At 43.9% G+C, this 22,930-nt stretch overlaps 1 protein-coding gene across 1 annotated transcript; it reads right to left on the minus strand.

Moving 5' to 3' along the window:
• Positions 1–167: 167 nt before the first annotated feature.
• Rgs17 (regulator of G protein signaling 17) lies at positions 168–17,820 on the minus strand. The gene is made up of 4 exons (XM_048354321.1): positions 17,252–17,820; positions 2,743–2,832; positions 1,174–1,408; positions 168–681 (listed from the first exon to the last, which is right to left on the minus strand). Exons 1-4 carry the CDS (start codon positions 17,470–17,472, stop codon positions 493–495), a joined length of 735 nt encoding a protein of 244 aa, XP_048210278.1. The 5' UTR covers positions 17,473–17,820; the 3' UTR covers positions 168–492.
• Positions 17,821–22,930: the final 5,110 nt, after the last annotated feature.

Here is a 22,930-nt window from a genome sequence, read left to right on the forward strand (position 1 = left end):
ACCATTGTTGACATTTAAAAAAATGCTTTTTTCTGTCTTAGATTATGTTAAAAAATACAAACCACAGCCAGTATTTTTTGGCAAGTATTTCTAAAGACAATATTGCACAAAAGTCCTTAAATACAGATATAAGTTACGCTATTGGATTAACTAGTATGTCAACTACGTGGCAAATGAAGCGGGTTTTACTTTGCACATGCAGTCTTTGGAGACACACTGGGAGATGGCGGGCTACAGAAACGACTTGCTTGCAAGGAGAATGAGTTCTGAATAAAGCAAACTGAATTCGGCAATTCATTGGTTCATGGGGTGTTCTCGCCAAACTGAATCACAGTTAACTCTGATAAAAATGGAGACAAGGACCACAATGGTTGTATTTTCACAGTAGCCTGAGGATGCCAACCGGTGGTTTTCCGGGAACTCAACTTCTGACAGTACCGAAATACATTATTTCCCATCCTAGCCCTCGGTAATTTTTATTTTGAATGAAAATTAAGATTCAGAAGAAGAGCCGGCAGTACTTTCAACAAATGACTTATAAATCTGAGAGTTCAAAAACCTTGGGAAAGAATCTCTGTGCATTAAGGTGTAGATCTGAAGCTGGGCGTCTTCGTACATGTGCGGGTTTGGATCCAGCAGGTTCCTATTGATCACCTCTCGAACCCGAGAATCCAGACTGACCTGAAAACAGAAAGGTGAGCAGAGACATTCACTCCCAGTAATAATTTTTCTCACTCAAAAGAAAAAAAAAAAAGAAAGGAAAACAGTTTAGATTCCTGGGTTCTGTTTGCAGAAATTCAGATTGAGAACTCCTATGTTTGGCTTCAGGAATTTGCTTTTCAGACTAGTGGCTTGAGAATCATGATTTGAGACTATTGCCTTGCACGAATTCTTTTTTATTTTAATGGAACACACGGGAAATGGCTTGAACTGCTCTTGAGTACTAGTTCTGGAAAACAAGTACACTACCACACGTGATTCTGCCAGAGGTAAATGATCAAAGCTGGTGGGGAAATGTGGCTTTCAAACATGTCCTGGGAATAAAAGGACACTAATAGCCAGAGAGCATCTTGACCTGCCCACGCCCTGCCCAGTAAGTACCCACTTTGGAAAGTAACCTCTTTAGGGGGCCTTGGTCTTAGAAAGCCCACCTCCGGTTTTCCGTGTTTTTACCTCTTTCGGTGATAGTATGGAAATGTAGTCTTCATATATCATTCTGGCTTTTTCTTCAATGTCTTTTTTGTTCTGCTCTTTCTTTAAGTCTTCACAGGCCAGCCAGAAGAGTAGATTCTCTTCACTATATTCTGTTCGGAGGAACTCTCGGAAAAGATTTCTTCCTGCAGGTGCCTTCATCATCTTGTCAAAATTTTGAGACCAGGATAAGACTTCATCCATGGTGGGGTTTTGACTGCAGAGACAGGAGGTCATTATTGTTAAAGACAAAGTGAGCTAGGCTGGAGGGGAGGGCATAAGAGCGTCTGTCCCATTACTGCCATCTCGTGGTGGGTTGCAAATACTGCGCAGGGACTGGTCATTTCTGGGATTTGTCTGGCATTCAGGTAGGTACAAAGATGTGTCAAGGGAATCACATATCTAAACAGCAAGGAGCTGTGTATTGCCTGTAAGCGGTCACCATAAGTTACTAATGAAGCCTGGAAATGTGTGAGCTCTTCATAATGGGGCAAATGGATAGAAATATCTTTAAGTTACTTAAAAGAACATTATTTTCCCCCTTGCTTCATGATGCACATTTCCATTTTCCAGCTTTAGGCAATACTATATTTTTAAAGAAGTCTCTATTGGAAATTATTTTCATTAGTCACTAGGTCTAAAGGAAAAATATGTCCTATACACTTACTTGTCAAAGAATTTCTTAAAACACTGTTGAAATGCAGGTTGATGGAGATTTTCAGACATTTATATGCAGATTTTCAGTGTTTATTTTATACTGCAGAATGCACCAGTCATTGATCCATTTTCTTATGCATCAAAGAAGGGAAAGCAAGAAGGATGGGGTTTCTTAAGGTTCAAAATGACCCTGACCTTTCTTTTGACCGAAGTGAGATACATTTGGGCAAGAGTTACTTGTCTTTTACTTTTTCTTAACTTTCTGACTATATCTTTGAAGTAGATTCATTACTATAGATTTATTACTAGTCCATAATGGCAGAATTGACTCAGTCACTTAAAATGTTAATAAATTAAAAGTCTCAAATCTGGGGCTAGGGATATGGCCTAGTGGCAAGAGTGCCTGCCTCGGATACACGAGGCCCTAGGTTCGATTCCCCAGCACCACATATACAGAAAAACGGCCAGAAGGGGCGCTGTGGCTCAGGTGGCAGAGTGCTGCAAATCTGTTCTGAGGGAAAAGAACCAAGAGCCAGAGGTTGCACTTTGCTATTGACGAGGGTAATCCAACATCTTCTGTATGTGCTTGGATTATTTTCTCATAAACACCACAACTTAACACACATTGTAAGAAAAAGCACTTAAGATACAAGGCAGTTTTCTCACCGGAAGCATGCAATGCTCTTTGTTTCTGGAAAGCGGTAAGCATCACGGCATTTTAACAGATACTATAGCTAATAGAAAAATTCAGAAGTAATTGCAGTCACAAGATACTGTCTCCCAAATCCAGACATGTATTGCACAGAATCATTTCTAGGAGTTGGGGTGAAGTTAGATGGTGCACTCAACGGGCACGTGAGACGGAGGGCCTTGTAGCGTGGCGCTCACACTCACCATTCCTCTAAGACCTGGATGCTCTCCATTTTTGTGGTGTGGGCAGGTCTCCCGGCACTCTCTCCTCTTTCTTCATTCCTGACAGTGAGGCTGAAAGGCAGCAAAACACTCAATGGTGGCAAGGAAGTGTCAGTGAAAACAAACAGCTTTGCAAGGGAATCCTTACTCCCTCTGGTGGCGAAATGTTGTACTGCCAATTATTCGAAGACGTTTAAAATACAAAAAGAGGACGAATATGTTTTAAATAATGGGTATTCCATGTCAATTAAAAGAAAGAACAACTTTTAACTAAAAACGACGAAGCAAACCAGGATTCCCAGATGGATATTCATTCTGATTTCATCCTTACGTCATGTAGATGACTTGGCATCTCTGATATACACGAGTGTATGTATTTAATTGTGGTGTGTGTATTTAATATTTGAGACATATTATTATATTACCCCTTAGGACATGGACAGTCATTTTGACATTTGGTCCCTTCTCATCACAGTTTATTTTCAATGTTTGTCCCTAGTAGAATGTAAGAAGACAGAAGTCATCTGAAGCTAACATAGATTTTGTTGAGTTTACGCCAGAACCGGTGAAGCTTGAGCTCTGGATGGGAGTTTGAGTTTGCTTTCCTTCCCAGTCAGCCCATCTCCACTGTTCTAGGGACTCAGCAATTCTACAGGATTATGGAAAGTAGGCTAATCCACACATGTTAGCAATCCAGAACGAGCATAAGAATTGCTCGGCTCCAGTGAACTGCACCAGAGCAGCAATTTGGGGTGTAATTCTGAGTGCAGACTAGAGTTAAGGGGGAGGGTAGTGGAGCCGTGGCCTCTGCTTGAGAGGCAGCTATCAGAGGACCACAGCTCAAGGCTGGAGTTGATGAGACCCCATCTCCTCATTGGCTGGGGGCCAGGACATACCCCTGATAGCTCAGCTACAGTGGGCACAGTGGTGGGGACCAGTCATCTCCAGTGCCAAGAGCAAGCACAGAGAGGCTCTAGCTCGGGTCCATCTGGGCATAAAATAGGACTCTACCTTGAAAACAACCAAGGCCCAAAGGAGCTGGAGTCATGGTTCAAGTGGTACAGTGCTTGTCTTGCGAGCTAAAGGCCCCGAGTTCAATTTTCAGTACCAGAGAAGGAGGAGCAGAAGGAAGAGTAGGAGGAGAAGGAGGGGAGGGGGAAGGAGAGTTGGGAAGCGAGAATGAGGAGGAGAGAAGGGAGGAAGAGGAAACAGGGATGGGTGAAGGTTGGGAGAGGAGGAGAGGAGAGAGGATGATTCAGTGGTTCTGGGAAATCTGAGCTCCTAAATCAGCCAAGGGATGAGCTCCCATCAGAGCAAAACATGGCCAGATAGCATCTCTTGCATTCCTTCACGCATTTGTGTATTTACTACCGAAGAGGTGAACGAAGTTATTTTTCAGTGTCTGTTAGATTGCCACCCTAGGAAACACGCGTGGAAGGGGAAAATGTGTCCACAGCGGTGATCTTTACCCGAGACAATGAGCTGACTGGGGAGAAAAGCACCCAACAGAAACCAGAAAGAATTAGCCAGAAAAGGCACACCTCAAAGAAAACAATAATGATTAGGTCGAGAAAGAAGGTGAGTGTCCCTCCACCCTTCTTAGGGACTGTGGCGCGTTGACCCGTATGGAACCATGGAGGCAAAGGAATAACAGGGGGACCAGGTGGTGCAGCCCAAAGACCGTGGCAAGTAGAATCTAGAGCTGGTTAATACTGAAAGAAGCAGACAGAGTGGAGGCTGCTGGGAAGATGGCAGTCTCGGCGCTAGAGGACTCAGTCTTCAGAAGGGATCCAGAGAGAGCAGAGCCATATTTCAGTCTCTGCATGTTGATAATGAAGCTTGAGGTAGCCTAGGAAACCCAGCCATCTGTATATTAATAGCCATGTAGGTCAAACATGTCTTAGAGGAGACTTAGTCCTTCTCCAAACATGTTTGACTTGGGAGGGGTTCTCGGAAGTTTGAAAGTGGTGATAGTCCCACTGAAAATATTCTGTGGAAATTCCCTGCATCTATAAAATATATACCTACTGGTGAATGCTAGAAAGATTCTTTGTAAGTAGGTATTAATACTCCCTCTGCTAAGCCTGTGTTAATCTGGTATGTGTATGTCTACTCACATATTAAAACACTGTAAGAAGATTAGAAAGAGATCTTTTGCCTGATTACATAATGACTCTCCTGAGAGCTTGCTCCCACATTTCTTAGGGAGTGGGCCTTGTAAAACACGAGGACACCTCTCACGCAGATTCTCTGGGGGAAATATGCTTCTATTGCAGATCAACGACTCTGGAATCCACGTGCATGATTCACAAGCTGCATAGCATGAACGCTGGCTCTTAGATCTGTTTCTCTGATGTTTACAAACATCCCAAATGCTACCATATTAGAAGGATCATTATAAAATATTGGCTTGTGTTTACCTCTTTTGTGTCTACAGATGGTAACACAAGGACACACATTTGGACTAAAACTACTTATAATAGACACTTGAGAAATAAAAAAAAACCTGTTCTCAGTGGGGACTGTCTCTTGATCTACTATTTAACAAAGTCTTAACTGGGTAGGAAGAAACTGAACTTTGGCAATGGGCAATTAATCTTCACCCACTACCCTTATGAGCATCTTCTTTGTGATGAAGAGTAATAAGGACATCAACAAGGGGCTGACGCTGGTAGACTTTTCCATGACAAAACTGTGCAAGGCTTCACAGAGGAGGCAAGGATTCCTCAGGTGGAAAATGAGCAGGGGCTTGAAAGATGGAACCTGGGTAAAGGCCATTCCTGTGGGAGTGGTGACATACTCCAGTAGAAGCTGGGAACTGCGAAAGACATGATCGAAATGGAGAACAGAACAGACGGTTGAGGGGCTTCAGGGAGCCGCGTATAATGAACCAAGAACACAATGACGTGGACTCCAAACATGGAGCTTCTCTCATTTAGTTCCATGTGTTGTTTTCCCCACTTATAATAGGGATAAAAGCAGTAACTTACTTCACAAGAATGTAAAGCAATAAATCAGAACAATTATAAATGTTTAACTATTAAAAAAACTCAAAAGGCCAATGTTGGGGATTTAGTTTGGCCTTAAGGGGGGAAGGGCGATAGAGCTCCCGAGATGATGCCCTTCCCCTAGCCCTGGGGCAGTGTGGGAGGGAGCCCCTCCCACCTTCTGGCCTCAACCGGAAGAGAAGCAAGCGAAACCCGCCTCTCAGCTCGGCCACGTGCCTAAAGGCGGAAGCCCGGCCCTTGGGGGATTGTGGTCCCCGCCCATAGAGGAAGTTTCATGACATCACCTGATGGGCAGCCCAGCTCAGCCAATCAGCTAGTCACCCCAAGTCCCTCTCCTTCCTGCCTTTTTCACCGTAATAAATTCTTTTGCCCTCCCTCTGGATGGGGAGACCAGCGGAACATCCAAACCTGGCTCCCCAAAACCTCTGTCCTGTGTCGGCTCCTGACACGTGAGGGGGACGGGGGGAGGTTTCGGCAACTTTCCTCATCTTAGCGTAATCCATAAGAACACGCTTTGTTTCTTCCATGGGCGGGAGGGATAAAGCCGAGTGTTCTTTCATAGTTTGGGATTCGGGCATCCCCCTGGGAGATAGAGGGAAGGGGGTCCCGAGCCCCCAACATCTGGCGCCCAACGTGGGGCGGGCAGAGGAACGCATGCCGGGGATTTTGGGGTTCAGCAACCCCACAGATTATGCTGAGTAAGTGGGTTTTCAGAGGAGGGTAGAGCCCATCCAGATGGGGCAGAAGCATAGAGAGAGAAGTGGATTTTCTGCCGCCCTCGGGGGAATGGGCTCGTGCAGCTTTGAGTCCTGAGATGCGGCTTTCCGCCGAGCAGGGGGGAGCGGAGCGTGCGTCCCGCAGAGACAACATAAAGCAGTTTCCGCTCAAGACTCCACACCACTTGCAGCCACCGGGCTGCAGCGGGTCTCAGAAGTGGAAAAGAGAGGGAGGGGGCCAGTGCGGGGCGAGCCGCCCTGGGCGCCCCAGGCACGCAGTCACCGCTGCTGCCGTGTCTCCAGAGTCAGGCACTCGCCGCCACTCGTGAACCCTAGCGGGGGGCGCCAGCCCAGGTGGCCGCAAGCTCCCAGAGTGCTGCCACCGCCAGAGACAGCGAGGACCCCAGATCGTCCTCCGCACCCGCCCCGCGACCCGTTCGCAGATCGGGTCCTGGAAACGCCAGGTGGGCGAGGGCTCCCGCCGCCATCCCCAGCGCTCCCTGTGCTAGCTGTCTGTTCCCAAGCTGCCTGGTTTCACTACTAACGATTCCTTGGTCTCTCTCTCTCTCTCTCTTGCATTGGAAACTGCTTGAACGATTTATGAGCCTTGTGAGGATTTGAATAGTCCTATCCTAACAGTTACTCCAAGTTAAATCATCATAGTTACGTTGGTGGCCACAGAGATAGCCGTGTGGATTTTGTGATTAAGAAAATCCTTTTACCCTGTTTAAACCAGAAGGGCATCAGCCTACAAAAGCCAGAAATGTTGGGGGATTTTAAATATCAACCAGTCTGTGTACAAATTTTGCAGGCAACCCAAAACAAGATGTGACAGTCTATCCAGAGATGCCACTGCAGCCTTGCCCAGATCTCTCCATCTCATGGCATGAAACCTGCCAATTTGGGATGAAAGACGCAGCCATTACTAAAACTGAAAATTCCACACTGCTTTAACCTTTTGCCTCCGGTTGTCATTTATCTGTGTTCTCTTTCTCCTGCTGGTAAGATCAAATGGCGTGATTCAGATTGATGGCACATAGATTTCATGTTCTCTAAGTGGTACAGCAAAACTTTAACAAGCAGTTTTTGGTCAGCCCTCAACAAGTTACAAATGGATTATCTCTGTTGTTTTCCTTGTTGCTCCAATTGGAGATAAAAAGGGCTTGTATGACTAAGACTCCCTGGATACAGTTCAAAGCCAGCCCGGGCAAAAGAAAAATCTCTCTAAAACTCCACCTCCCAGTTAACCAGCAAAGAGCCAGATTGAGAGCTTGGCTCAAGAGAACCAGAAAAATGCTGAAAGCGGCATCGCGTGGCTCAAGTGGTAGAGCACTAGCCTCGAACAGAAGTGCTCAGGGACAGTGCTCAGGCCCCGAGTTCAAAACCCGTAAATGCGGATGGGAGTTTGCCATCCCAGCAATAAGCGCTGGAACTCCTGGGACTCAGCCAGTCCAGGAGACGGGGAATGTGGAGTGGAGTGAGAGGAGACTGGTGTCATATCCTAAACGGAGCTGCCTTGCCTCGCCCTTTTCAAAACGGATCAGAGCCGGGAAATCGAGAGAGGTAATACCTGTCCATTTTCTTTTTATCTGCCAGTTGTGTGTGTGTGTGTGTGTGCGTGTGTATAATTTTTTTTTTTTGCCTCTGACTGGCTACGCCAAACCGGTTTTCTATCACTAAACACTTCTTTCAGTCATTCCTCCTTACCTGTTCATTTTACAATTGGGTTTATGCTCCAAATGGAACTTTTCTGGCTTATGCCCAGGATATATTTTATGTCATTCATGCCAACCAGCTCTGAGAACTTGTCAATACTTTGCCTGACCTCTTCAAAAGTCTCTTTTAACAGAATAACATCTCTTGCTGAGATCACCACCTGGGAACTTGCCGTTCATAGCCGTCACCCTAACACAGACCTGAACCCTGGAGGCCCCAGCCCTGGAAACTTCTGGGTATGCCCAAGATGCAGGAGTTGGCCAGAGGAGACCATGGCACCCTCTGGCCCTAGTGACCATGATGGGAACTCTTGCAAGCCACACTGGACGGTGCCAGGCTGACCAGGGCCCCTTGATTATGTCGCCCCTTTCAGCACGAAGTAGCTACTCCCTGCCTGATGTCCGCCGGTGTCATAAATTTAAAGGAAACACACACGTATCCACAATTAAAAGAGCCCAGGGTTAGGTTGGGGCTGGCATCCTCTGCCTTCCTGCTCTGTCCTGACCTTTTCCAAGCTGTGCCAGCTCATTTTACATGAAAGCAAGGAGAGTGGTGTTTTACCTTTTCAATTATCGACACGACTACAAATTTGGAAAGAGAAGACTGCCTATTGCAAACTAGTATGGGGAGTGTGGGCTATTACCCACACAGCTCTTCCTTGGAGCTGTGCCCAGAGGCCCCAGTTTGCAATAGATAGGGTGGAAAGCAACCTCATTGCAATTGCTGGGGATGTGAGGTTATCAGAAGGGAGACATTACAGCAAGTTCGGACAACAATGCCTGAAAGCTTTGGAAGAAAGGAGGTAATGCCACTAATGACCGAACACAGCATGACTGTAGCAGCTAAGGGCTTCCCTGAGAAGTCCATCTTTCCATCAACAAAAGTAAGTTCAGCGAAGGAGAATTAGGGAAGAAAAACAGAACTGATGCCTTGTTTACCAAAGACCACTAAGAAACCAAACCAAACCAACCAAACTTAGAGCACAAAGGCAGTGGGCGGGGGTCGGGTGGGGTGGGGGTCAGGTCACATCCAGGACTTACATGAATAAACACTCAGGGGCAAACCTACAACTCCAGCCTCATCTCCTGTATTTCCACACTTCCGTAATGCAACTCGAGCTTGATCATTGCTCAGTCATGTCTGGACACAGATAGGCCATTTTAGCATGGTTTAGTGCAATGTCTAAAAATGACAGGCCTCATAAGAAGCCTCACATTTCCAAATCATAGACGTCTCACATTTCTAAGTCCTATGTCAAGAAGCAAGCTTCCCACTGTTAGCTTTAGTTTCACATAGTGAAGCATCTGAAGTAGCGTAGTCAGCTATTAAAAATCTTGCCACTAGGTGGCTGTGTTACCTTTTGAAGTACAATAGTTGAACTAAAAGATAACGGAAAACTTCCCCTTAATGATCTCTCTTGATTCCAAATAGCTTCATTTGGAACCTTTCCGTCTTAAAAGGGGGCAGGTCTGGTCTTATTAACATTCTCCTTATGCTTGCTAATAACAAGTTGCTTTGTCCTGTGCTGCCTGATGGGGGGATATGGAACTTCGTCATCGATTCTTAGAACACATTCATGAGTAAAGGTGTTCAACTACCAGTGGGTGGGAAATGTTTATTTTATTACAAAGTTTCTTTAAAAGAGACATTGGGGAATGAATCCTACACCACTGCAATTCCAGTTTGGGTTGTATAGATGATAATGAAATGAAAATACAATTTTATTTTAAACCTCAAGCCATGTAATTTTAGATGACACATTTTTAAATTTCAAGTGTCAACTGCAGCTTGCAAATTACCTGGCTAAAATCTGCTTCCACTGAGTGAGTTTATGTATAGTCGGTCAGCCACAGGTTTTGTTGTTTCTGTTTATTTTTATATAGGCATTACCGTGGACTGAACACAGGAAGCCATGTTTGCTAGGCGAGTGCACTACCAGTTGATCCATGCTTCTAGCCTTTTTGCTTTTTTGAGTTTATTTTCTGATAGGGTCTTGTGCATTGACTGGGCAGACTGGCTCCAATGTCTACTTCCTGAATGTTTGGGATTATTGACACGTGCCATCCATCATATTTAGCTTCTTTTGGAGAAAGGGTGTCGCAAACTCCTGCCTAGGTTGGTCTTGAACCACAATTCTATCACTGTGCCACCATAACCAACTTTCCGAAGTTTCTTATTTGGCACAGACAAAATATTTTTTCCTTAAAACCAAGAGACTTGAAGAACTTTATAGATGAAGTGTCTGTGACATATGTCAATCCTCATAACCTTCCACTCCAGTGCTTGGTTGATTGAAATCCTTTCCAGTGATAACATGACTATTGTAATGTGTTATGATACTTAGAAAAAAAATAGGCATTTCTCACGTTAATGCCAAGTCAAATGATTAGATGGTGTATAACTTGGATGGGAAAGCGTGAATTCAATTCTCCTCGTGACAGCTTTGCCATAGACAGGATGTGGGGTACACGTGAAAACTGCTTGGCTGACTTAATAATAATCAACTGATTTAAGTGCTTAATGAAATGTAAGTTCCCTGTCATTTTACAGGCTGGGAAAACCTCATGAAAGCTAATGACATACAGCAGTGGAGATTGAATACATTATAAATGAGTGAACTAATGAATGGATGCTAGAGACAAATGCATTCCCTTGGTCCACATTTTGATTTGTATATGGCTTCTGAAAACTGAGTCCCTCTGGTAGATGTCTTTTGATCTTGTAGCCTTAAGTGTACCCAAGAGAGAGGGCATTAGTAATTCAACTAAGCTAAATTTTGAAATTGTAGCTTTCTTTGTAGGCTATATTTATGATGATCTAGTGATAACAAGCTTTGGAATCCTACAAAGTTAATTTTCCACAGGACTCACTTATGCTTGCAGGAATCAGCTTCCCAAGGTGAAAGGTACACACAGGAGACGATTTATTCACTTGCTGTCCCCAGTTGCATGTGGGAACAATTTTATTTCCAGGGAGTTTTCTTCCCCATGGTGTGGCCAAGGATTTTTGTTTTCCTTTTCAGAAAAGATCCTCTGACTTTTAAAGCATGTATTGCCATTGGCAGAGAGCTAAAGGGTGACAGCATTGCAGGATAAAAAAGGACATTATTTTTGCACTGCTTTGAATTATAGAGGCCGTGGTAGTCGTTAAAATGGAGGGAGGGGCAACCGAAAGCATGTTTATGAACTGCTTTGTATTGACTTGGTGAAATCTATCCCACGGTCAGTCTGGGAATGCTAGACACCAGCATGCCCCAAAAGGGGGGAGGGCAGTCTTAGTTTCAAAGGACTAGGTAATTTACTACATGTATCCTTTGACCAGTCTCTTCCTGCATAGAATCTGAAGTCATGGGCCAGATCTCCCGGGCCTTCCCTACCCAGTCTGAGTGCCTGTGATTTTGACAGACAAGACTACATTTGGAAATGCCTTATCTAGGGCAGGGGTGGCGAGGTGTGGCCAGGTGAGGGAAGGTGGCTGCTTCCAGGTATGCCAGTTACCCAGGTAACACAGGTACCGGGCGGAGACTTTAGCCAGTGGGGGCATCTGCATGGAGCCCTCCCAGGGGAGGACCTCAGAGATTGGAAGTGTGGTATTAATACAGGCCAATCAGAGGGCTGGATATTAAGAGGCTTGCGATTTAACCCACCTCTGAAACTAATGTGTCTAGTGACAGCAAGAGGCTATCAGCTTCCTGATCTATATAATTAGTGTTTTCCAAACATCACTATTTCTTAGCAAGGGCAGTTTTGTTTTGTTTTGCTTTTGTTGCCAGTCCTGGGGCGTGGACTCAGGGCCTGAGCACTGTCCCTGGCTTCTTCTTGCTCAAGGCTAGCACTCTACCTCTTGAGCCACAGCGCCACTTCCGGCTTTTTTCTATACATGTGCTTCTGAGGAATCGAACCCAGGGCTTCATGTATACGAGGCAAGCACTCTACCACTAGGCCATATTCCCAGCCCCGGCAGTTTTGTTTCAATCAGGAGTTTCTATCCAAATCCAATAGGAAAATATGTACTGAACCCCTCCCCTGGAGAATGCATGTTGGCTCTGTGGTCCACAATGCTTTGTTCCTCTGCTCTTCACATCTAGCACTGGCTCATTGCTCAGCACCAAATAAAGGGCCTCGGAATAGTTTGCTGAGATGTCCTGAGATGGACTGCTGATTAAACGTGGGGAGGCCGGTCTAGCCCAATGGGGTACCACTAGAAACAGCTTAGGTATTAAAAGAGCTAGATTAGCACATGAACTGTTTGGTTTGGAAGAAGCTGCATTAGCCTCTGGGGTGAGAATGGGGTTCACAGGACAATTTGGATCTTCGCTTTATCTCAAATTTAATTTAAGTCTCTGCTTTCAATCTCCTTTTTGATGGCCTTTGTGTCTGCCAGCACAAAATGGCTTGTAGGCTGTGCTTGTGTTATCTGAACAACTTCACTAGTTCACGTTGTCATGACAACTGGCGATGACGACATCCAACACTCTTCAAAGACTTCTTTGGCACAGGGTCGGCCATGACCCTACAGGCCAGTTATTATAGTTACTAGTGCTATCCTTGAACTTCTAGACAAGTGGTCTGGGCAAACTGCACATCTGGTCACAACTGGCTTGGTCTCATGTAGAGAAGGTTTTTATTTCTGTGCAGACTGTGCGTGTTATGGCTTCAATTCAGGCTTCCTGCATTCATGAATGGAAGGCAATTACATGGGCTATACCTCATTCTATTGTCTTGTCTTCCTCTAACCAAAGGCCATGAGGAGGAAATGGAGAGACACCGATTTGGGATGCAAGAAGTATTTTACCAAGGCTACAGAATGGATCTGCTTAATAGTCATTATGAAGTATAAGAAACTGGCTGGGGGCATGGTTCAGGGGTGGAGTACCTGTCAGGAAAGTCGGAGGCCTGGAGTTCAAACCCCAGTACTATCAGTAAGTACAGGAATGAGGAAACAAGCAAGAAAGGAAGGAAAGATGGAAGGAAATATTCAGATATGATGTACATAGCCATTCCCCAAATAAAATATAGTAGTAATTTTATAAGGGAGAAGATAGGTAAAATATGATAAATGAAGTGACAATGAGTTAAGTAAAAATTAGAAATGCAAATCTGAGATAAAATACTTCTGAGTTTTAAATGTTCCGAACATGTGTAGCTAGGGTGAGGTATTTATATTTATTACTAGATATAGAAATTTATTTTCTTAGCCCTCTATTTCCTTAAAAGGACATAAAGCCAGCCACATGACAACTGCTTCTATTCACAAATGACAGTTGTTTCATATTTTGATTTCTAGTTTTTTTAGTCCCTAAATCACATTTTTTTCGTGTTTCTTTTTGTTCTGCTCCTTTGACCTAGCCTGGAAAATTTGAAGGACATTTCTTTCTTTTTTTATTTTTAATTTTCACTTGAAAAAGTCCTTACACATTTTCTTTCCTAAACTCAAAGGACAAAATAATAGTATTTTCGGGCTGGGAATATGGCCTAGTGGCAAGAGTGCTTGCCTCATATTCATGAAGCCCTAGGTTCGATTCCCCAGCACCACATATATAGAAAATGGCCAGAGATGGCGCTGTGACTCAAGTGCCAGAGTGCTAGCCTTGAGCGGGAAGAAGCCAGGGACAGTGCTCAGGCCCTGAGTCCAAGGCCCAGGACTGGCCCCCCCCCCCAAAAAAAAATAAATAATGGTATTTCAAAATGAATGCAAAAAAAGGACAGTTTGATTTGCAATTGGACAGAGTCATAATTAAAATCCATAGATCAAGACAATTCAGTTTCATCCTTTTCAGAAAAAAAATGAAACCAATTGTTTCCCTTGGAAAGTAGCTATTCTTTGTCTCATGTGGGACTTACACATGTATAGCGTGAACACATTAGAGCCCAGGTATAGGTATGCATGATGTCCACGGCCGACATGCATAGCTCCTGACGACCACACTCTAATTTCAGGCGAGCTGAGCACATAAACATTATGCCTTATCGTTTTAGGATCCCAACTATGTCACCCCAGAAGTGTGGAAAGTTGGGGTAGTTTCTCAAAACTGTTGGGTTCATTATCCACAGTCAGGGTTCTTCTATGCCAATTTGATGCTTCTGAGTTCTCTTGAATGTTCTGTTACTTAGTGAATACTTTCAGAATGAATGCTAGCAAGTATCTATCAATGGCCGTGTGACAGGAAAAGGAATCTGCATTATGTTTAGCTATTCACTATAGAAAGTTTTGGTCAATGTCAGACTGTATACCAGATAGTACTCTAATAAGGTTATAGTGGAGTTGAGGAATTCCTATCAGTGAGGGATGTCATAGCCTTGTTAAGTTGTAAACACACCTCCTGCCTGTCTGGTTGTGCTGGTGTAGATAAACCTACTGCGCTGACATTTGCATAAAAGTACTGTACATATAACCCTGTGTATTATACAATACTAATTATGAGGAAATATAACTGCTTTAGGTATTTACTATAATACACTTTTTATTGTTGGAGTGCCTACCTTCAACTAAAAATATACTGACTATAAAACAGTCTAATGTGTTACGTTTTCATCCACTTCATCCATTCCCTGTTTGCTAAGTCTCATGATGCATCACAAGACACAGCAAGAGACTGACTTGTCCCAGGTTGGTTTGTTTGGTCCACTCAGTGACATTACCATAGGAGCAAACAGCCTCACAATGTGGTTTTCGAATGTGTCTCATCACTGTTGTTACCTGATGTGTGTTTGTAATTATTAGGCCACCCACATAGAGCAAGGCTATGTTTGTATTCTTTTTTAGGATCTTAATCCTGGACAAATTAAGAAATAAGAAATAATGTCTGATTCTAGTAGCTTTTATTTTCAAGAAAAATTTGTTATATCCACTGACTTAAAGAAAATATTACTTCCCTTTCTATTTTCCAACTGGGTACAGTGGCTCATTCCTGCAACTCTAGCTACTTGGGAGACAGAGATCAGATTGTGGCTTGAGGCAAAAAGTCCATGAGATTGTATCTCACACAATAAAACCTGGGCTCAGTGGCATATATAGGCCTGTCAGCCATCCCAACTATATATTAATAGGAAGATCATGGTCCAAGTTAGTCCAAGCATGAATTCAAAAAATAACTGAAGTAAAGGGGCCAGAGTCATGACCCATGTAGTCAGGCATAACATGAGTACCTAGCAAACAAAAGGCCCTGATATAAACCCTAGTACTGCTGTGTGTGTGTGTGTGTGTGTGTGTGTGTGTGTGTGTGTGTGTGTATGAGAGAGAGAGAGAGAGAGAGAGAGAGAAAGGGAGAGAGAAAGAAAGAGATTAAGAACCATAGCAATGCATTTATTTTCTTTGGGTCTCAGTAAGAAAATATTGAATCCCAGAAATATGACTTCAAGACCACCATATTAAGTGTCTACACAGCATTTCATTAAGTGAGTGGAGAGCTAGAAGTGATCAGAAAAAGATCACACAGCTGTGACTGAGACACTCCAACTCTAGATCCTGCATTGGGAATGTTCAAGTATAACGATGGAAATAAATGAGTCATATATGTCTTTCCTTAACAAAAATCAGCATCCAGAAAGCAGTGTGTGTGTGTGTGTGTGTGTGTGTGTGTGTGTGTGTGTGTGTGTGCATGCGCATGCTTTTTTTAAAGGTTGGACATAATGATTCACACTTATAGTCCCAGCTACTTACAAGGCTGTAATAGTAGGATTACATATTAGGCAAGGATTCCAGAAACCTATCTGCAAAACAACTAAAAGTAAAAAAAAGGTTAAGGGTTAAGAGTTTTCTAGACTGGGTAGAATCTGCTTAACAACAGGGAGACCAATGTAGCGTAACACTTTCCATCTTCTATTTTCGTCTCAATGACATGCCACCATATCAAAAAAACAAAAATTATTCAAAGGATGTTGGAAAACCGCAGAGGCTACACACAAGAAGACAACTGAATGACTTGTGCCTTTGCGGAAAATTTCGAAATAGGGACACCCAGATGACTACCGCAAGTCCACTCCTCTTGAGGAATTCATTCACCTGCGTAAATCTCAGGGCTTGGCATCCGACTGATTTTTCTCATCAAAGACCCAGCAGAGGTCTGGAAGTGTGAAGGTTCTGGGATCATAGATACTTATCACTGGATAAGATCTTGGGAATCATTGAGCCCAGCTCTGCGCCATTTTGACAATAAGGAAAACAAAGGACAGAGAGCTGTTCCAGAGCCTGTTTGTGCAAAAACCGCAAAGAGAATGGGGTTCTCCCTTAACTGTAAATTCAGAGATTTTAGTTAACTGACTTGGAACTTCATTGCAAGTATAGCCTCTGAACTTTACATTTGGTGGCCTTAAGTTCTGTCTCTTAGGTGTTCTCTAGCTGAGAGCCACAGTTAACTGGCTATGCAAATGAATAGTCAACACCCATTGGGGATGTACATAATAAAAGGCCTATAATCCACAGGGCATGCAGTACTAACAGATACTACCTTTTTCTTTGACTACTGGGGTTTGAACTCAAGGCCTCACACTTGCCAGGTTAGGGTGCCACCACTTAAGTCATGGTTTATTTTTTGGTTTGTTTTGAGGTAAGGTCTCATGCTTTGTCGTCAATGGTCTTAACCCAGGATCTTCCTACCTCTGCCTCTTAACTGGATAAAATTGACAGGGCTGAGATTCTATCTTTGACTTCTGAGTAGCCAGGTTCAAAGGGGTAGGTCATCCTAGCTGGCCCAAGGTCTTATCTTAATGTTTCTGCACAATTGTAAAACTGGAGCATATTGCTTCCAGAGAGACCAATACATCTTATCTTGAACTCAGATCATTGGGAGGCACAGATGGAGCAAATCATGACATTAAGTCATTTTCCCCCCCTTTATCCTGCCATCAGTTTAAATGTTGGTGTTGACGAAATAAAAATTTTGCTTGTGGAATGTTTGCATTCAATCCAAGATGGTCTTCAATAATTCCTACGTGGAAGGGGGAAGACCAAAGAGCTGAGCAGTCTGTAGGAAGTGGAAGTGCGGCACAGAGCTCAGGCACAGAGAGGCCTTGGCTGCAAGGGCCCGCCCCCAGGTGTGGCCCCACCTACCAGGAGCAGCTGCAGCAGCAGCACCAGCAGAAGCAGCAGGTGTTGTTGGGCCTCTGATTTCCAGGTGCTTGGGCCACAGCAGGTGTTCCTTCATTTTGTGATTGCTGCCTTTTTCGCATGTCAGCTGCTGCAGAACCCAACTGGCTGGAAGGAAACAGGAGGCAAGGTATGAAAATACTGCCAGAAAGATAAGTCACCGATAGGGAGAAAGAGTGAATCATTTCATGAAGGGAGGAGGGAGATGATTGAAGAAAAAGGAAAACCAGGAAGCTTTAGCAGTCAATTCAAAAATCAGGATTTTTTGTGTTTCAAAAGGACTCTGGGGACAAAAATTATACAGTTATCTGCTGCATGAAATTGTAATAGTAACAGTAAGCATGCCGCCTATTCCAAAATCATTGGCCAGGTAAACATGTTAAGGTCTGGAAGTTTATTTGTAACTTGTTTCTCTTAAGTCACAACTTTTTGTGAGCATTTTACATAATTGTAAAGTATGTAACAATTCTCTGCACTGGCCTTCACCGTGAGCAGAACTGAGCTTACACAGGGCTGTTGCCATGTTTCTAAAGGTAGTACTATCACTAGGAGGTCAAGTCTGTATTTGGGGGAGGTCTCTCAGCTCCTTCTGTAACCCTGAATTTCATTCCTAGCATTTTTTGTGTCCTCCTCCAGAGGCCTCGTCTCTGAAACAGTGCTGCAGTTACTTCTCACTCCCCTAGGGGTCAGTGTTGACAAGGCACCGCCTCCCTCCCTTTCTCCTTCCATCTTCTCAAAGATACTTCCATTTTGCAGAGAAGTGGGGAAAATTTAAAAGTCACCAAATTCAGTAGGACTGCTGTGGTGGAATTTCTACATCACGGCAGATGATACAGAATGCTCTGTGATCAAACGAGTTGCCCCTTGTTTTTGCAGAATCAGTTCTGATCTTTGATTACGCTGAGCGTTTACCAAATGTTTTAGTAGGCTACTGAATGTAGTATGAACTCTTAGAAATGCGTTGTTATGGAGTGAGGCACACATATACGTGTATACTGTCATATATGTATGAATCACATGCACGTATGTTGTCACATGTGAGTCTGAAAGCAATACTTATTACTATAATGTGTTTTGGATCATTCTGCCGTAGTGAGTTCATTATACATATGAACTGATAAAGGAGCTTCAAATTCAGGATGGGGTGGGGGGGAGGCTCTCCATGAGATTTTTTTCCCCTCAAGGATGGCACACTACCTCTCCAGCCACTCCTCTGCGTCCAGATTTTTGCTAGTTCTTTGGATGTAAATGCTTTATGAATTTTTCTCCCCAAGTCCAGCTTATAACCGTGATCCTCAGGTCTCAGCCTCCTGAGTAGCTAGGTTACAGGCGTGAGCCACCAGGGCCTGGATGCCATGATAGATAGTTTAAAAAATAGCGGGCTGGGGATATAGCCTAGTGGCAAGAGTGCCTGCCTCGGATACACGAGGCCCTAGGTTCGATTCCCCAGCACCACATATACAGAAAACGGCCAGAAGCAGCGCTGTGGCTCAAGTGGCAGAGTGCTAGCCTTGAGCGGGAAGAAGCCAGGGACAGTGCTCAGGCCCTGAGTCCAAGGCCCAGGACTGGCCAAAAAAAAAAAAAAAAATAGCGTGCTTTTAAAATCAAAATCCACCTCTCTTCAGAAACGAAATAGAACAAAAAACACACACAGTGAAAGGATGTGCACCGGGGTTAAAGCCAGGGTCACTTGGTAATTCACATCCTGCCTGGGAGAGGTGTGAAATCTTTCAGCATGGACCGTGTGAGAGCTGTCTCCAGGCTACTGGGGGTGGAGTCAGGGTTTGTGGGGCTGACACTGCTCCAGAGTTAAAGGAGAAGAAGGATCTCTCCCTGCGCAGCGGAGCCCAGCCACACCAGGAGAGGGAGGGGCAGGGGGCGCCGGACTGGGCCAGCAACATCTCCAAGCCATTTGCGCGGATGGTATTGGGAATCAGGACACCCAAGGAAAAAGCTACTTCACAAGCAGGCTCTGAGAGACAAAGGGTTTTAGAAAACCAAGATCATCACATAGGAATAGTGCAAAGGCAGAGATAGGCCTCACTCACTGTGTTGGCTGAAAGCAAAGAAAACCCAACACAAAGCCAATGATTTGAAGCTGAATGCACTGCGGGTCAAATACAGCTAATAGAATCATCTCAAATTAGCTTAACATACATTTAAGCTAAACAATGTGATAAACTATTCATATGGGGAAATAAAGGATAAACCAAAATGAAGGAAATATGAACAGCTACAGCGGAAGTGGGAAACCAATAGCACATAATCATTCAAAAGACGGACACAGAAGACTCTGTTCCTAAAGGGACCCCAAAGAGAGCAAGTGAGTGATGGTTTCCAGACGGCACACTGCCATCCAGCCCCGGAGTGCAGCCAAGTCAGCACAGAGGAGGAAAGTCACAGGCACTGACAGACCACCAACAAGATCCTTAGAAGGAGAGAACTGATGGAGTGTCAGGGAAGTGATACTGTAAGCAAAGTTGCCGGAGAACTTCTCAGGATGGGAACAAAACGAAACAGAGTTTCACTCAAAGCATGCCACATGCTAAGTAGAATAAATAAAATAAAAATAAGTTCACACCTTACAGTGAAACCAGAGATCTGCAAGATACAAAGGGGAAAAAAGAGAAAGAAACCAGAAAAATGGATCTCACCACAGAGAAGCAATCCTGACAGCAGACTTTTCATGAGCAATAGTAGAAACTCAGGACAAGAAGAAAAAGGAAAATGTGCAGGGAAAGAATGGGGGTCATCCTACAATATCTTACTCAACGAAATGAAAATTCAAGAATGAACCTTATTCTGATAAACTAACTGGATAGATTCTGTTGTTGATGACATCTGCTTGAAACAGATGAAAGGAAGATTAGAGGGAATGATTCAGGATATGGTAACAATTAAGTCCTGAAACTGGTAAAAACATGCCACTCAATGGCCAACTCAAACAAATCCCCAAGCTTCTGTAGTGAATTTAAGACTACATAAATTAGGGAAATAGGAGGGGGCACCCCACTCCTCCACTGAAATTGATTTGTCTAAATGTCCTCATTCTGCCATTTTCTGCTGGGTTGCTATGGTTTGAATATGTTCTTTCCTTACCAAGACTTGTGTTGAGGTTCGACTCCTCAGTACAGTGATGGTGGTGGAGGGTTATGAAGTACTTCTCGTAATGGTCAGCGTGGCTCTACCCTCCCGACAGCGATAACGAGAGCAGAAGAGGCGGGTTGCTCTGAATCCAGGGGATCCCTTGTGTTCCTTTGCCTCACAGGCCTGCCCGCTGCCAGTGCTCTGCCCTCTACTGAAGCAGCATGGGGAGCTCCCCCAAAGTCAAGCACATGGGGGTGCCTGACCTTGAACTTCCAGCATCCGGCACTATGAGCAAACATAAAAGTTGTCTGTATAAGATGACAGCTTTAGTTATTCGGTGATAGCATCACAAACAAGTCAGATACAGGCCTAAGAGCAGCATTCGATAGTCAAATGGAGAGAATGAGCCCCCTTTCCCAAGTCCACCATTTGAATTCTGGAACCTCAACTTGGAGGTATGGAAACAATAAGGCTGTGGGAACTGACTGAGTCACGACAGTGGGAATCGCATGAACGGAATGAGTGTTCTTTTCTCATGGAAGGGAATCTCCAGGGCTCTCCTGCATCTTTCTGTGATGTCAGGACACAAAGAGAAGCAAGCAGTCTGCCATCCAGGAGGTTCTTCACCAGAGCAAGCCATGCTGACTGACACCAGGATCTCAGTGTCCAGAATCATGAAAAGTGAATTTCTGTTGGCTATCCATCTCCCAGTCTGTGGCACTTGGTTACAGCAGCCCAAATCAATCATTTATCTTTCTTCTCCTGCTCTTCTAGGCATTGGGCATTCTATCTTCGTAGGCATTTTCCAGTCTACCTGGAGCTTTCCATTTCATCTCCCTTGCTTACCAAGTTGAGGAGCTAAAAGTAGTGAAGTCTTCTTTCTCATTTCTTTGATGAACTCACCAAGGCATTTGGCTTGGTATTTTCTCTACTGGTTTTCTGTACAAAATTCTCAAATGAACTGTAAAGATGAAATTCTTGGAATCAAAACTCAGTCTAACTACCTATCTGTCATCTCCACTAGGATCTCTCAACTTGACACCTCAAATTTCACTTGTTTGGATCTAACTCCATGATCCTTCCCCTCAAGTTGTTTTGCTTACACTTTTCCACATCTCAGTAAGGGAAAAGGTCATCTTTTCAACTATGCAGACAGAAAACTTTGGAGTCACCTTCTCTACTTCAGCCAGATCGTGTCAGCCCACCACCAAATGGGAAACCTCTGCCCTGGTCTGCCTTGCCTCTGCTTTCCACCTCTCTGTCTCCTCCTCTCTCTGTGCTGTTCCCACACAGTAGCCAGGGTGTGTCTTTTAGGCATAAAGTAGGTAGTTTTAGCAAGTATCTGCCATTCAAATCCACTCCAAATCTCCCAAATACTTAGTCAAGAGAGTGAAAAACAAAAACAAAAACGACCAACAACAAACAACCCCAAAGTTCACAACCTCAAAGTAGTACTTTGTGACTTCTTGGAATGTATTTCCTTTTCCTTCTCCCTCATTCACAATGACCTGACAGTCATGGAGCACGGTCTCCCTGATGTGCGGGTGTTAGAATCAAGTTGCAAAGAGACATTACAGTCTTGGGAGAAACGCACCAAAAAGCAAGACCCAAGCACTACTTCATATGTACCTAAAATAACATATAGACTGAAAAGAACTCCAAAGATAAGGAAATAAAGGACCTCTTCTTCATCTTACAGTATTTAGAGGACCTTATATTCTTTCCTCACATATGGTGTATACACGTGCACATCTGAGAGAAACTGGGAGGAGGGCATAGAATGAATGGAAAGTAAGTGAAAAAAGAATACAGTAGCGGGGGCCCACTCGCTGCAATGGACATTAATGAAAGTGAACTAAGCAACTCAAGGGCAGTGGGGGAAGGGAAGAAATGAGAGAAAAAGAGGGAACAGATTATACTAAGCAAAAGGAAAGAAATGTACATATCACCTGACCTGGAAGAAATTGTTTTACTGTTAATGTTCATAGATTTCATAAGCATTGTAGACTAGAATGATGATGCCCATCACTGGGAAGGTTAAAAAAATGATGAAGGCGGGGGGAGGGTGTCGAGGGCATGTAAGGGGGAGAAAAACGAGGAAGGGGGTAAAAAGTATGACAAGAAATGCACTCAGTACCTCAAGTATGTAACTGTGACTCCTCTGTACATCATCTTAACAATAAAAAAAAAACAAAAATAAAAAGGATCTGAAGGAAAATAAAATCTGAACATTTATCTGAAAAGCAGTTCAAAGCATGAAAGTATTTGTTTTACTATCTTCTGTACATACCTGCGTTTCACTGTTTTATTCAAAACCAAACACATAAATACAACATGGAAGTCCTTACCTATATGCTAAGATTTGATTGAGAGACTCAATAACTTTTTTGGGAGCTGAATAACTTAATTAAAAAGACAATGTTCACTTTTGAAGCCGGGCCCTGACGGCTACGCCTGTAAACCTTAGCTACTCTGCAGACTGAGATCTGAGGATTGCAGTTCAAAGTCCACCCATGTAAGAAAAGTTTGTGAGACTCTAATCTCCAATAACTGCTA

The sequence above is a fragment of the Perognathus longimembris genome, chromosome 9 (assembly GCF_023159225.1).
Source record: "Perognathus longimembris pacificus isolate PPM17 chromosome 9, ASM2315922v1, whole genome shotgun sequence".
In the NCBI taxonomy this organism is placed as follows: domain Eukaryota; kingdom Metazoa; phylum Chordata; class Mammalia; order Rodentia; family Heteromyidae; genus Perognathus; species Perognathus longimembris.